At 51.0% G+C, this 16,498-nt stretch overlaps 1 protein-coding gene across 1 annotated transcript; it reads left to right on the top strand.

The window, feature by feature from the left end:
• Window positions 1-3,772: 3,772 nt before the first annotated feature.
• LOC135825336 (uncharacterized) lies at window positions 3,773-16,105 on the top strand. The gene is made up of 2 exons (XM_065338071.1): window positions 3,773-6,986; window positions 16,007-16,105. The coding sequence occupies exons 1-2, from the start codon at window positions 4,612-4,614 to the stop codon at window positions 16,014-16,016; spliced, it is 2,385 nt and encodes a 794-aa protein (XP_065194143.1). The 5' UTR covers window positions 3,773-4,611; the 3' UTR covers window positions 16,017-16,105.
• Window positions 16,106-16,498: the final 393 nt, after the last annotated feature.

Raw genomic sequence — 16,498 nt, forward strand, 5'->3', positions numbered from 1 at the left:
TGCCAGCAACATCCGTCTTGTCACTGATTCCAAGACCGTGTACGGCTGGGTGAAGTCGTGCCTGAACAATGAGCGGCGTGTCAAGGTGTCCGGTCTGAACGAAGTTTTGGTTCGCCGACGACTAAACATCATCGACGACATTGTCGCGACCGCGAAGCTGTCCGTCACCATTGAGTGGGTACCGTCCCAGCAGAACAAGGCTGACAAGCTGACGCGTGTCCCAGATTTGTTCATCCGCTGCTGGAAGAAATCAGCCAAGCCAGATGTAGTTGCTGCCGTCTCTGCACCCCCGAAGATTGTGAGTGCTATTGTTTTACAGGACATTCTTGATGCGCAGAAGTCTGATCCTGTTGTTGTTAGTGTGATTGAGTCTGTGCGTCATGGTCGTGAGATTTCCGACCCGGTATTTAAGAAATTGAAGTCTCAGTTGTCTGTATCTGATGATGGTTACTTGTATCGTAGTGTGAAGGTACCGCCGAATGATGTGCGTGTTGTACCAGTTGTGTCTCAGTCATTGCAGCAGCGAGTGGTGTGTCGTGCCCATGCTGTGAGCGGTCATTCCAGTTGGGAGACCACATGGAAGCTGTTGCGTGCGAGTTGTTATTTTGCAAATATGGCTGTTGTTTGTCAGTCGTTGATTCAGTTGTGTGATGTGTGTGCTGCTGCTAATTCGAAGCGTGGGCCTGTTGCTGAGCCAACACGTCCGGTTATTCCATCTGGTCCATGGAATGTAGTACAGCTCGATACCCTGGAGTTGGGTCCGAATAGAAGCCACCGGTATCATTGTGTTCTTGTCTGTACCGATATGTTTACTAAGTGGGTCGAGGTTGTCCCATTGGTTCGCCATGATGGTCCGTCTGTAGCAGCTGCGTTTGTGGATGTATGTTCCCGCTGGGGTGCCCCAGCAGTTGTACGTTGTGACAATGGAACAGAATTTGTCAATCAGGTAGTTTCCTCTTTGTATGATGCATTTGGTGTAGAGGTGCGACATGGTGCAGTGCGTCATCCGCAGAGTCAAGGTGGTGTAGAGCGTTTTAACCAGACTTTGCTGACTTTAATTCGCAAGATTGTGCAGGAATCCGACGATTGGGTGTCTGCTTTGAATGTATTATTGTACTATTATCGTATTCGTCCCCACTCTGCGCTTGGTGTTTCCCCAAGTGAAGCCATGTGTGGCTGGGTCCCTCATGGCTTGATTGTGGACGATGAGCGTTGTGACATGTCCCCCAGTGCATGGGTGGATAGCTTGTGTAGTAAAGCGGCTGTTGTGCGAGACTACGTAGAAAGTGAGTTGTCCTCTGCTGATTTTGTTCAGCCTGTTGGGTGCATGAACCCCTACAGTGTTGGTTCCACGGTGATGTTGCGGCAAGGAGATCGCCGCCAGAAGCGAACAGCGCCGTATGAGTCCGGGTGGACAGTTGATAGTGTTGTGTCTCCATCAACTGTTGTAATTGTTCGAGACACTAATGGTCGACATTCTGTGAAGACTGTCAATATTGATCTAATTAAGCCGTCAAGTGTGAGTGTGCCTGAGTATGATGATGCATGTGCTTCAAGTACTAGTGATTCTGATTCTGATGTGCCAGCCCAACCACTTCAAGTTGGTGGTCATCGTCTTCGCAACCGTGCTGGTCTCGTTCCTCCTATTCGTTACCGTAGTTAACTGTTGACGTGATGTCACCAGGGGGAGGTGTGACAATATGACAATGTGTGTAGTGTGACGATACAATGTGTGTGTAGACAAACATTACGATTATGTATTTGTTGTGGTGACATCTGTCATCAGTGTGTCATGCCTCTTACCTCATTGTAGCTTCATCCGTAGTCCGCTTCAATTGTCCTTGTTCTATATTCTATTCTATTTCTTCTAGTGCTAGTCGTTTCACTTCTCATCTTTCCTTGAAGTAGTATATTTGAATTGTAATAGACCCTTTGCACAATAACGGTCACGTGATCCGAGACGGGGCATCCTCTTCGATTTTTGTGCAGAGTACCAGTTGTTGAGCATGGTGGAACACTGTATTTTTCCATTTTGGAGATGGAGGAGAGAGTGTCGAGTGGTTTGCCATCGATGGCTGTGGAACCCGCGGACGAACTGTCAAATGAAGATCGGTTGTGTAAGGAACTGAACAGTTTTCTGCTGAATGAGGGTGCGTATCTGTCTGGAAAAAGAAGGAGTTGTTGGAGCGGTAAGTTTTCCGCATTCAGTGGATATTTCGGATTACTGTAGATTGAAATTTATTTTTATTTTCTCTACCTTCTCTCCTCTGTCGATGTAGAGAACACTTCTCTATGCAGAACCCTGATGCTCCTAGAACTAAGAAGGGCACCACTTCCTCGAGTGTACCTTCATCATGCCCAACATTTCATGCGTCCCAGTGGATGAGTGATGAACCTCTGTTTCCCAGAGTGAGTGCCACACCATGCTTGCTCGTCTCCAACGCAGGGGCAAGTCGCCGACGACAGTGAAGAGGGAGCTGATGGAGTAGTACTAGTGAACAAGCCCGTGGATAGTGTCCATGAGTTTTACTTTGGTGGCTATGTGCATAATGTGAAAGTCTGTCATATCGTGCGCACAGCCACAGCTCGAACTCGGATGACTTTCTCCGCACACCTGAGCGATGAGGCCGCGTCTCTCTCCTCTTCAACAACAGCAGCTCGAGCAGCGCCAGCAAGCAGTCGATCTTCCAATAGCGAAGACAGGGATGGGTCATGCCTTTTTCTCAAGCTCCAGAGTCTCTTGGCAGGGCGTTCCATATCTTCGCAAAAGCAAGGATGAAAGTCGTCATGGACAAAGTGTTCCGAGCACAACACTGTAAACGATATCGCAGCACTGCGGCCCTCGGTACCCGGCCCTCTTCTCGCCAGATAGCCAGGATTCCAGAGTGTGGAATGCCAGCATCACCAGGGAACGCATGGAAAGACAAGTGGGTTCCTTAGACTAACGTTAGGGATGACGGTTGCTGCAAACAAGAACCCAACAGTGGTCCTTGGAAAGCATTTCGGGACTTCTTCCTTCAGAACTAGAAAAACTTGAAAATGAAAAAGGCTGGAGAGTACATACATGAACATCGCGTCGGGACCGTGAAAACACAGCCTGTCACAGGAAACTTGATCACGTCCTGCAGCAAAACCATGCATGCTGGTTGCATGCCAAGTGTGCAGCGCGTGCACAGCATGCCCCGTCTCGACCCCTCTCGCTTATTGTGCAAAGGGTCTATTGTTTTCCTGCAACGATCGTTCGTTGTGTTATTTATTTGTGTCTTGACTTCATTATTTATTTCGCCAGCGCCTGCAAGGCTGCATGCTAGATTCTGTGTTCACGCGTGACTAATGATGTCATCGCTATGCCTTTGCTTGCTGCGCGTAGTCTTGTTGTTTTCTTTGCTTCGTTCGAGTTGCTGTTGCTCGACTTCGTTTTCTGATCTATTTTCTGCATTCAATGGTGGCCGTGATGGCTGTCGCTGCAATAGCAGGTTCAGCCACGACGGGCCTCTATCGGTTGCTCTGTCGCCATGTTGGACGCCATGTTTTAGACGTGTCTTTTCCTGGCCAAAGTGCTGGTGATTTTGTGTTCTTGTGGTTCTTTTCTAGTTCTCTCTCCTTTTCCTACTTGCATTTTTCGTGATTCATACATTTCCACCAAGAGGCTGCCGTTTGCGCTGGTGTGTTGTGTTGGGTGAAGAGGGGTGATAGAGAGACTAGATAGCTCCAGTTCTCCCACACACCTGTCGCATCAAATGCCAAGATAACGACTGCACACAGCGGTGCTCTAAGGATGACAGCCATGAAGTCTCAAGCTCCAGCCCTCTGCAACACTACTGCCGGAATAGCCACAAGTGCAAGGTAGCATGCAACGAGCATGGGCCATGCAAAGTTGTCCCAGAAATAGAGAAAGAAAGCTTCATCAGCGAGAATCCCGATGTTCGGAAGATTGCTGGCAATGCATTCAGGCTATTCTGCAACATACCAGTTCTACCTGGACAAACCACACATCATGGTGCGAAACACAGTTGTTGGCAGGAGCATGGATGTGACAAAACGTGTCCATTGTGTGGCTTCCACTGTGAAACAGCGGGATCTACAACGCATGATCAGCATCTAGTATCACAGCACGGTGCTGTGCTGTCCAGCGCTCGGGCTAGTCTCCGCGATGGAAATGGATCTACTCCTTCACAACTGCCAGATGATACAACCTGCCATACTGTCTGTGGTAGCCTTGAAGAAAGTCGCTCACACAGTCATGTTCCAGACTACGACCTGGTAGCAGCGCATTATAACAAAGGCAAAATCAAAGAAAGCTACAGGCGGGTGGGCAACAAGTGCAAAGTCACCCATGCCCTATTCTGGGATGTCCACAGCTTTGCCGACCCCAGTGTAGACCCAGCAAATGGTTTTGACAAGTGTCCCGCACCCTGCCCAAGAGATCGAGAGCACGGGGAAGATAAAGTGTATTGCACACAGCTTCTGTATCATCAGACAGTTCCACAATCTGGCATACCTGAGTTGCCTTGCTTTGCTGACAATGGTCATCACTTTCCATGCGACAATCATCTATGTAATGATCCTTGTGGACAGGCCGATCAATACGGTCCATGTGTGGAACACTGCATGCGGCCACTCAAGCACTCAAGAGGCCACGACTGCGAGAAGGAGCACAAATGTAACCAAGACTGCACGGGAACTGACTGCAGTCACAAATGTGAATTGAAAATGGGTCATGATGAGAAGGAGGTATGCCACTGTGGCATTGGAAAGTGCACTGCTAAATGCGATCACTGCGATGCTGACTGTGCAGCTGAAGATCATTTCCACCATCCTACTGGATCCACTGTTCATGACTGTGGTGCAACTCATATCTGCTCTGAATCCAAGCGTACTGGTCACAAAGATGTCAAGTGCAACACTGGCGGAGGAAACTGCACCCTACCCTGGTTCAGTGAGCTGAATTTGGTCCAGAAAATAGCTTTGCTGAAGGATGGAACATTGCCAGCACTGAGGCTGCCCTGCAAACGCATAATTCCAACTGGCCAAGCGGAACACTGTGGAGAGCATGCACATCATGATGATGCTTCCCAATTGCAACATACCTGCAACGCCTTTTGTCCAAGTCCAACGTGCGGAGAGTGCTGCGATAAGCCGGTTCATGCTGACGATGAATTGCACAGCACAACACATGGAAAATACCTGTCTCTTCAGCCAGCAGGGTTACAGCGACATGGCCTTTCTCCTTGGAGAGTTGTGGACATGAAGAATGATTCCATGGTGTCACCAAAATCTCAGCAAACACTTGACAGCCTACCATTTGTGACCACCTGCAGCACCGTGTGCTCCTCTCTGTTACGACAGCACCACCACTGCAAAGTCAGAGTGGATAAATCAGCAACAGAGAGCCTCGACGTTACCTTTACCGAGCGAGTCACCCACAGCCAGTTCTGGAAAGCAATCGGTTTTGTGGACCCATACTCTGAAGACGAGACTGCAGAATTCGACCATTGTCATGCCCGGTGCCAGCATGAGGAGCATGGCGGCGATGCTGTGTTTTGTGAAGGAAGACAACTTCACGCTGGTCCCCTGGTGACAGGAGCTAACCCTGGTCTATTAACACAGAGTACTGCTGGACACACGTTCACGTGCTCTCATCCGTGCTCAGGACATTGCGTGTATAAGGAGGTATCGCGGAACTGCGGCAAGGATTGTGATGACCGGCGTGAGCATCATGCTGGCCCGTGCCTCTGCGCGGAAACAGCCCATAGGTGCAAAGAACGCTGTGAGGTCAATCGGCAATCAATAACCACCACTGCCGGTAAACCCCTCTGCACTGGGGAGTGTGACGTGATACTAGACCGCAAGGATGGCGCTGCCCATAAGAATCATCGGTGTGATTCGCACGGTTGTGTTGCACTGTGCTCTGCTGCGGACTGTACGGAAACCTGCACTCTTGCTCATGATCATGTGCTTCACGAGGGACATGAAGAGCATGAATGTGGGGATAGCCATCTCTGTTCTACACCTTGTCCGTTCTGTGGCGCACAGTGCGAGCTCCCACCACACGACGCCACAACTTTACACAGAGCAGCACATGGCGAAATCCGAATGGACGACAGACAGAAGCTGCAGACCTTTGCCACCGTGCGACAAACATCGTCCATACCTCTAGATGTTGCACAATCGTGCGGAGACGTTTGTCGCAAATCAGCCTGGGGTCATCTTCACATCTTGGCATGCACATCGGAAGCAAGACAAGCAGATTGCAGTGGTGACGGGTATCATATTGAATCAGAGCAGCTGCATAAGAAAGAACTGCACTTCTGCACACATCGGTATTTTTGGGAGCGAGCGGCAGGATTTGAGCAGCCAGTGACAAACGATGGCTTTTCAAAGTGTGGAGAACGGTGCCACGCCGGTCACTCAGCTCATTGTACCTTGGATGTCCTTCATAAGACCCTGCCTGACCGTGAAGAGTCACACGTGAGGGATGGACACCGGTTCTCTCATTGTGCGTCAAAATGCGATCGGCTGTGCGAATCAAGGAGCCATGGAACAATCATGTCCAGACCACGGACCTGTGACTTGATACGAGAACACAGTGGACTGCATCTGTGCATGGATTGCGTTGGGCTACTTTGTCCTGAAAAATGCCCCCAATGTCATGAGAAGTGCATCAAGAAGGTCCTACATGGCGAGAGCTATGGCCATTATGTCCTACATGGCGAGATCAAAGCTCCCAACACGGAGTTCAGAGTGTGTGAGAAGAGCTCGATGAAGCTGATCGACCGCTCTGGAAAAACCTGCGGGGAGATCTGTGTGGTTAAGGATGATCACTATCACATTCTTCAGGAGTGCAGCGGTTACGGTGGAGCAGACTGCAAAGCTACTGGCAGCGACAATCCTATAAAACACAGCAATGAGCTTTCCGCAGACTATACGGATCATGACCACTACTGGAAACTGCAAAAATTCTCTATAGCTGGCCTATTTTCATAGTAAGTACTGAAGTAATAAATACAGTCGACTCCTGATATAACGAACACCATTGTATGGACTCGGATGGAGAGCCAAGGGTTAATTTATAAGAAAGAAAAAGGACCAAGGAACAAGCTACGCTATAATGTCCACTAACACCACCAGTTACTAGACAATCAGCTCATGCGATAACATTGCACGACACTGACCGACGGTACTGACGTTTTTATTTTTATTTTTTAAAGAGAACACAGACCTACAAATCATGTTGAAAGACAAAAAGTACATTGGACTGGGTAGGCGCTATCCACAATGCCAGTTAATAGCTGTGCTGATGAAATACACGGACTCTGTCGACCATGGGTCTCGGCGTCACAGTGCCATGTACCGTATTATCTATTATAAGCACGGTCCTTTTATTTTTTCAATGTTACTCCGCCCCGTGCTATTAATGGAGACGTTCCTTTATTGGAGACTGTTCCATTATTATTTCAACTTCATTTCAGAGGCATTGTTGCCATGCCAAATTCATGTCAGACACACACATTTCAGGGGTTTTTCGCCGGTACAGATAAGGAATTTACACAGTGTGCTTATAATGGAGACTGAGCATTTTATTTTTTGAATGCCGCCCGAAGGTGTTCTATTATTGGAGACGTGCTATTATTGGAGACTGTGCACCAAGTGCACCCGCACGCCCAGCTTGGGCACTCGTGCACTCATGCAGCCAGACACAAGCGCACACATGCACGCACACGCCACTGGTGTACCCATGCTCTGACACGCAGACACCCGCACAACGTACCGCTCACTATGGCGTGCACAAACATACAATAGACACATTGGGTTGGGGGTTGCCATGATTTCTTTTGGACAATTCAAATATTCAAGAATATGCTCTTTAATAATAATAATTGATTGAGTAAAGATGCATGCCTGAAACTAGCATCCGCCCGCCAAGGGCGCCCAAATGGCCACCGCGGCCCGCCGCGGGCTAAACTAGCATACTGCCCACCGAGGGCGCCCAAATGGCTAAACTAGCCTACTGCCCACCGAGGGCGCGCAAATGGCCGCCGAGGCCAGCAAACCGCCCGCCGAGGGCTAAACTAGCATACTGCCCACCGAGGGCGCACACATGGCCGCCGAGGCCAGCAAACCGCCCGCCGAGGGGTAAACTAGTATACTGCCCACCGAGGGCGCTCAAATGGCCGCCGCGGCCAGCAAACCGCCCGTCGAGGGCTAAACCAGCAGACAACCCATCGAGGGTGCGCAAATTGCCACCGAGGCAAGCAAACTGCCCACCGTGGGCCGATATCATCTTGCCCGCCGAGGGCACACAAACGGCCACCGAGGCCAGCCAATCGCCCACCGAGGGCTCACACGACTGCCTGGCATCAGGCGTCACAACATACAGACATAATAGGAGGCCCGTTTGCCCCAAAAAAGATAGTAGTCCTAGAAACCATGGCATCCCGTTCCCCGCAACCCACAACGAGCTAGCTTTGTGACCACAGCTGCAGGTGCCGTGAATTCCTCACATTAATACCGCGCCCGTGCAGGCATACACACACTAGTTATCATGGCGAGCGCCGCTCAATAACTTACAAGCTAGGCATCCCGGCTGCCTGCCGCACATAACGTTCGCATGCAGAGCTTCTCCAGCGGCTCGCCCGCTTTACTTGCCATTCACTTGCCCCACGCTGAGCCATGAGTGAAGCACCACCGATACGCATGGAGTGAGAGCTGACCTCGTTCGTCCTCAGGGCTAGCCGCAGAATCTTGGTCAGTTCCTCCCTGGTCAGAAACCGGCCAGACGCAAACACAAACACTGGCTCCGTCGCCTCTCTCTGACCCGCAAGGTCCAGATAGGCGGTCAGGGCACGCACAGGGCAGAAGTCGTCGCGTGTCTCGCGCAGCTGTACTTGGGCGCCGTCACCCAGCTGGGCTGTCTTCGTCACCCGCAAGCGGACGACTGCCGATGATGCCTGGACGCTGATCTGCTGCCAGGTTAGCGTGCGCGTGCTATCGACTCTTGTTGCATGCGGTGCCAGGAATTCACTCGCCCGCAGGAGGCCGTGGAACGCTGTCAAGACACTGGCCCAGATCATTGCGCGGTCCGACTCGCTGTAGTTGGACGGGAGTAGGAAATGCTGTAAGTCGGCCAGATCTTGCCCAGTGAGACCTCTCCGCGTCGTGGTTGCGGGACCCTGCCTCCTCTCAAGGCCCTTGAGAACTGCAGAAAGACGGACGGACTGCATACAAGTCACAGGAACACGCTTGCACAGCAAATGATACCGTACCGCTGACAAATACACACGCACAGTCGCCGCACACCTCGTACGAGACAGCTCGGTAGCAAATAATACGATATCCTCCTTAGAGGGTGCAAGGGGATTGACAATATGTTTAATGCAGTAATCATTGAAGGCATCAATGCCAGTGGAGAACGTTCTCGCTGAGCGTTCTGACACTGAACCTGCTACAAGGGCATCAGCCTCGAGGCCTAGAGCAGCACGGTCGGGCAGGGGCATGGCACTGGCGAAGCAGCCGCCGTTGGCGCCAGTTGACGGTAACGGGTCAGCTGCAAGCGAGAAAGAGCATCAGCAATGCCGTTATTAGTACCAGCAATATGGCGGATATACAATATGAAATTGTGCCTAGCGACAACAGCTAACATAAAGCGGATCAACGCCATGGCCTGCTTGTTCCTACATGAACCATTCTTCCAAGCTCTAACTACCGCCTCGTTATCACAATGAAACAGCAGCTTCTTCCCTGCCCAGCACGGACCCCAAATGCAGCAAGCTAGGGCAATGGGAACCATTTCTCTAACCGGCATAATAACGCTTAGCTGAGGAGATTCAAACTCCTCCGGCCACTTCCCAAAAAAACAGTCGCCCTGGAAGTAGCCCCCGTAGCCCTCGCCGGAGGCATCTGTGAACAACTGGAGGTCAGGAGAACGGGACCAGGCCTGGTCGTGGAAGAAGGACTTCCCATTCCAGTCGGCCGCAAAGCGATGCCACCAGGCGATGTCGAGGCGCGCTTCCTCATCGATCGGGATCCGGGCAGACATGGAGGAAGCCGTTGTGCTGAGGTCAATGAGGCGCCGAATGAACGTGCGGCCCGGGGGGACCACCTTGGCGGCGAAGGACAGCGTGCCTATGAGGGACAGGAGCTCACGCTTGGAGCAGTCGGTGCGCTGGAGCCAAGTTGCCAGAGCTGTGTGGAGGGCGGACAACTTGTCCTGGGGGAGCCGAGTCGCCTGCTCCACACTGTCAACTTCGATCCCCAGCACAGTCATCACAGTCGTTGGAGGGACGACCTTGTCCTGGCCGGTAGCCACTGGAACGCCCAAGTTCTCAAACACGGTTAGCAGCGTCGCTTGTTGAATGGCTGCGGTAGATGACAATGGAGAGGGGCTAGGCGGGGCGACGCCGATGTAGTCGTCCAGATAATGCTCGAGGTCGGCCAGGGAATAGTTGTGCCGGAGTATCCAACATAGCGCATCTGCCAGCAGGTTGAAGAGAGCCGGGGAAGACCGCAGCCCGAATGGCAGGACCTTGTCGAAGTAATACAAATCATTGTACGGGAGACTGCTAGAGATATTCACACTAGGACCAGGAGTAGGCACACGAGAGCTATGGATAGTCACACCACTAGGTATAGGGGGAGACAGCCCGTCGACGACAGTCGACGCAGCCACAGGGGTAGGGAGGCTAGCACTAGTAGGCACACGTGTGGAACTACTACTACACACACCCGTACCTGTAGGAAACGACTCCTCCACCTGCACCGGAGGATCGGCAATGTTGGCAGGGGCAGCCGGGCGGGACGGACGGCGTGTCGACTCCGCCTGACCCGAGGCTACAGGGGCGACGGCTCTAACAGCCGCCTGGACAGATGTGGCGATCAAGGCCTGGAGGGTTGCCATTTGGCCAGGAGAAAACCCAGGCGCCGGAGCCGGCGTTGCCGGGGGAGCAGGGGGTGCTGCAGCAGCAGGAGAAGCTCGAGCGGGGGTGCTGCAGCGGCAGGAGGAGCTCGCGCAGCCATGCTGCGGGTCGCGACACGTCGGGTGCTCATATTAATCTCCGCAAGTAACGGAGAAAAGGGGAAACCTCGGAAGGAAGAAAAAACTTTGACTTGCAAAAAACTTTGACTTGACACAGAAACTGCAACTGCAAAGAATGCTCCTTCGCACAAAGACAGCTCAGCAAAACACGTCTCCAAATAATTAGACGCCGGATCCACGATTGTCCATAAAATTTTGCCAGGCCATACACGGCGCACACGGCTTAACGAGGTGGTCACATGACACGCACTCGCAGCACTCCACCACCAGCATGCGTGTGCATGGGCTAACTAGGCTTTGCTGCGCAAAGCCCACATTTTATAATGAGCCAACATAAGAAAGTGACTAAAGACAAAAAATGAAATAAAAATATAAGACAAAACAAACAAGAAGGGAATAATAATACGAAGTAGTGGTTGCGACTTCGGCGATGATTTGTAAGAAAGGGTTTGCTCCCCACCGGAGCTCGCGCTATTCCGCCGACTTTGCTTGACACTTGACTGACTCACGACTGCCATCCAGAGCACACGAGAAGTCCATCGAACCTTCGACTCAGCAAACCTGCAAGAAAGCACCACTCCCTGCTCAATACACAGTGTTTCGGGGAATTCACCCCTCATCAGTTGAGCTTGAGTAGGCTGAGGAAGATTGTGCCTGAAGAGCACCACTTATATAGTGCTCTCCAGGCACAAACATCACCAGGGATACAAACTTACAGAGACGCTCCGTTTCCAGCGCGACAAACACCTCGTGAGCACCAGATAGCAGCGTGAGTCAGTGTCGCTCCTGATCAAGCTCAACTGATCAGGGGTGAATTCCCCGAAACACTGTGTATTGAGCAGGGAGTGGTGCTTTCTTGCAGGTTTGCCGAGTCGAAGGTTCAATGGACTTCTCGTGTGCTCTGGATGGCAGTCGTGAGTCAGTCAAGTGTCAAGTGAAGTCGGCGGAATAGCGCGAGCTTCGGTGGGGAATAATAATAGTGGAAAAAAGGGGGAGATTGAGAGATGTGTGGGTAGCTCTCGAGTGATACGGCAGGGTGAATCATCTAGACTAGAGTGGCTGGCAACTTCGTCGCAGGTGTGTGCAGCAGTGGCTTTCAGAGGTGGTCTGTAGCCCACAGACAGTCAGTGTGTAGCAAGTGCTTCCATGCAGCTGCCTTGAAGCGGTGCAGCCGTTGCAGGGACATTGGTGGCTGGAACAGGGAGGATGGCAGTTGATTCCACAAATTGATGTGGGCAAACGGGAAGGACCGCCTGATGTACTCCGGTGAAGCTGGTGGTAGGGTATTGAGGAGCTGGTGAGGATGGGTCACCGCATGCGTGTGTCGGGTTCGTGGACGAACCACAGTGGGTGCAGCTGGTGGGACAATGTTGGTCAGCTGTTGTGGGCTTCCGATGCACTGAAGCTTGTACATGTAGCACAGCCCAGAGAGAGTGCGTCGTGCAGCATGACTCTGGAGGAGCACCTCTGGCCCTATGATGGCCATTGCCTTCCGCTGAATGCGGTCGAGCCTGACCAGATGGGTCGGGGCAGCAGACATCCAGACCAGTGGAGCATACTCCAGCATAGGGCGCAGGCGCGTACGCAGGGTCACCTCTAGGGGGGTTTCCAACCGAATCCCAAACAATGAGTTTTAAGTTTTAACCCTTTCTAAAGAGCCCTAGGAAATTTTCAAAATTATGCATTTTTCGTGTTGTCTGGATCATAACTTCAGTTCTACTCACTCAATCTTCATTATCTTGGGCTTCCTGGAAGTGGAAAGGTACCAGGGAGAGAATGAGGTCGACCATGATAGCCAGGACACAGTACAGTCATGTAGATCTACATGTACATATCCACCGCTATAGCCATATAGGCTATAGCGGTAGAGTGCAGCGACGGTGCGAAAATTGCCCCAAACAGGCCCAAACGCGTCCTGCTCCAGCGATTTCGTTTTTCTTGATCGCAGAGTTTCGATTTTTGCTGTGTACTCTTGAAAATATCACAAGTGAAGCCCCTGCAAATTTGAGGAAATCAGGAAATCAGCGCGACGAAAATCTCAAATTCCCGATACTCAAGTCGCACTGCGCGCTTTTGAAATTGCCGAGATCGCGGCTCAACTTACGAATGATTTATCTCACGATACATTGCTCGCAGCGCTTCGTAAATTGGTTCAACCGACAGCTGAGAGTTTTCTACTCGACCTGGATATTTGGATCGTTGGATTCGAGCGAGATTTGACTGAGTTACGATCTTTTGAGGTTTTGCATTCTTGCCAGATTGATCATGCATCCTACCAAAAACTGCCCAAAAACGTTGCTCGTTTGGAACATTTGGGGGTTTCCGGGCAACGGGAACCCCCCGCCCCCCCCCCCCCCCCTGCGTACGCGCCTGGGGCGAATGAATCCTCGGTAGACACTCAGACGGCCATTGGTGTCAAGTATCCGCGCGGCTCAGCGCAAAAGCCCAAGACGTTGACTTGCTCTCACCGCCATGCTGCTGATGTGCTGGCGCAACGAGAGCTTTGAGTCGAACAATATACCCAAAAGCTTCAGTATTGATGCCTGGGCAATGTCGACACCACCAAATGAGATGCCTGGAGTGGCTGGGTCCAAGGATTGTGTGCGCAGTAGCTGCTGTGACTTGGATGGCTCAAATGTCACCCGCCACCGCTCACCCAACTCTTGAAGGCCATGTAGGGCATCTTGTAAGGAGGCATTGTGGGGAGCAGCAGTTCCTGGTTGCAACAGGCTGTATAGCGTGGTGTCATCAGCAAAGGAGCTAAGGCGCGTTCCGGGGGTAAGACATTGGTCGATGTCGCTGACGTAGATAAGAAATAGTCGGCCCGAGGATACTTCCCTGAGGTACTCCCGCGGTGATAGGCTGAGCAGATGAAGCTTGACCGCTGACCACAACTTTCAGTTGGCGGCTATGTAGGTAGTCCTGAAGCCAAGTCAGTAGTGTACCCCTGATGCCAGCCCGTTCTGCCTTGTACAGGAGACCGGTGTGCGACACACGATCGAATGCGCCAGCTATATCCACGGCTATCACTTGAGCAGATCCACCGTTTGCAACAGCCTGGACCCATTCGTTCTGCAGGGCTGTCAGGACATCAGCAGTTCCCCTGCCTCTACGGAATCCATACTGGCTGTCAGGAAGCAGTCGGTTCCGCTCAAGATGGTTGACCACCTGCGAGTTGACGATGCCTTCCATTACCTTGGAGAGGATCGAGAGAAGAGACACTGTTCTACAACTATCTGGCTAAGAAGCTCTAGCACATCTTGGATGCACACTCCAACAGCCTTCCAACTTGGCCCGGTTCTAAGGACATTATAGCGTAGCTTGTAGTTCCTTGGTCCTTTTTCTTTTTTTATGAACACCATTGTGCAGGAGGATTAGTTCTTTATAGCCAAAGTTTGTTATAACCATGATGCACTTACACTTTACTTGTACAAGCAACACATCATGACTCGGGCATATGGCACATGACTGTATGAGTGCACTTGGTTTTCATGCGGCCCTTCAAGATACAGTGAAACCTGTCGAAGGCGACCACTGAAGGGACGAGAACTAGTGGTCGCCTTGGCCAGGTGGTCTTCTTATCCAGGTTCAGTGGGTCACGTGACCATATCCACTTCATAATACGTGTGATATATCATTTTGATCCGTGTATCACACTGCACACACCTATGCTACTCTACAATAGCACAACTCATGTGCCCGGGGTCCTCGAACCTGTCAAGTGTCGTGCTTGTACCATGTATATCTAGTACATATTCTACACAGTTCCTGCGCTGGTGTGTACATCTAACATGCATGGTGCAGCATGCAATGCGTACAGTTATTTACATGTACTACCACTAGCAGTGTACAACGTGGTCGCGGGTGGGTGGTCGTCGGTCGCGTTGAGCGAGTGGTCACCATATCCGGGCTGTTTTATTATAATTATTAAATAATTTTATTTTAAAAGTGCATGTTCTTATAAACGAGATTCTCTTATATTCGAGAATAAGAACATGTCCTTAAATGCGCGAGATTACGGTAATAGAAGTGAGATTGATTGAGTGAATGCTGTGCTTTGAGACTGCACTCCAGCAAGAGTGACAATCTTAGGTACATGGCCGAATCCTTCTCACTGTTATTGCAACGTGTTCTGTTCGTGCAGTTATGTCGTTGGCGATTTCTCTGCCGGTTGTAGAGGCACACACTGTTGGATATCCTGCATCGGCTACTTATTGTGTGGCATAGTTGGGGGAGCGTAACCGTTCCTTTCGTCTTGTGCCAATTGTTCGTGTTTTGATTGGTGTGAACTTTCTCCTCCCTTTCCTGATCATGGGTGACAGTTTTTAAAGTGTCTTGACTGGTCGGCCTGTTCAAGGCCTCTCCTAGCCGCCTCCCATTGCTTTTGTGACAGTCTTAGACTCTACAAATGTACTTCGTAATGTGCTGCTCAAAAGGTCACTCAGCCGTTGTGGCGTCCCGCCAATGCTGCGTTCAAATTCACTGGTCCACTATTAGTACATCACGCTCTATCACGGGTAAAATATCCTTGTTGGTGGTGGAAAACATTTTTCGGGTATCAAAGCAATGGATAAGGTAGCAGAGCGGAACAAAGCGCTGGGAAATATTTAGAATTTCCTGGACGTATTTACGGACTTATTTACGGACTTATTCCCTTGCGCCTTGATCCTTGAAGTGTGGTGGCGTTCCTACGGATGCGGAAAGCCCGGCTTCCAGCCGAGGCTCACGCGAACCGTGAATTTTTTTACGGACTTATTTATTTACTAAAGTATGTGACTCCACACAGGGTAAAGAAGTCTCCAGCAACGTAACTGTACTACGCGTGCCCCCCCCCCCTCCCCTCCCCTCACCATCACCACCATACTTAAAGCACATGTGGCAGCAATGTCTGGTGCATGCTGTATGCATCTGCTCCCAAATCAGAGATTGTTTTCTTTCTGCTTCTTCTTCTTGTTGCCTGCATGCATACAGTGGCATATGAAGCTGTCTTTGGTTGCCAGGTCACATCTCACCTGTCCGGATATGATGCATACTCTACCAGCAAAGCTTGAGGCCAAGTGAGTCAGTCGTATGCCGGTGTCTTGTGGTTGCTATTATTGCGCTCAGCCTGGTGCAGACTGCACAGGGACTGCAACGAAAAGCTTGTGCACCGTGCACATTGGACAAAGAATGCGACACCTGGATGCTTTTTATCCTAAACTTTTCCCTTTGCTTAAATCGTATTTTCCTATTTCGTTTTGTTTGGACATTCATGTGCCAAAGACTTTGCCTAGCACCATTCACCAGCTAACGATGCTCAGAGATGATGCACCTGTCACCCCAGGATGTGTGTTGAGCACTGTGGGGTCGTGCATCTTGTGCATAGCACTTCAAGACAATGGGCACAACCCCCCCCCCCCTTTCCCCCCATCCTCCCTCTCCCCTGCACATTTCCTTTAACAGTTCACAATGCATGTCGTATTA

This window comes from Sycon ciliatum, chromosome 9 (assembly GCF_964019385.1).
Source record: "Sycon ciliatum chromosome 9, ocSycCili1.1, whole genome shotgun sequence".
Lineage (NCBI taxonomy): Eukaryota > Metazoa > Porifera > Calcarea > Leucosolenida > Sycettidae > Sycon > Sycon ciliatum.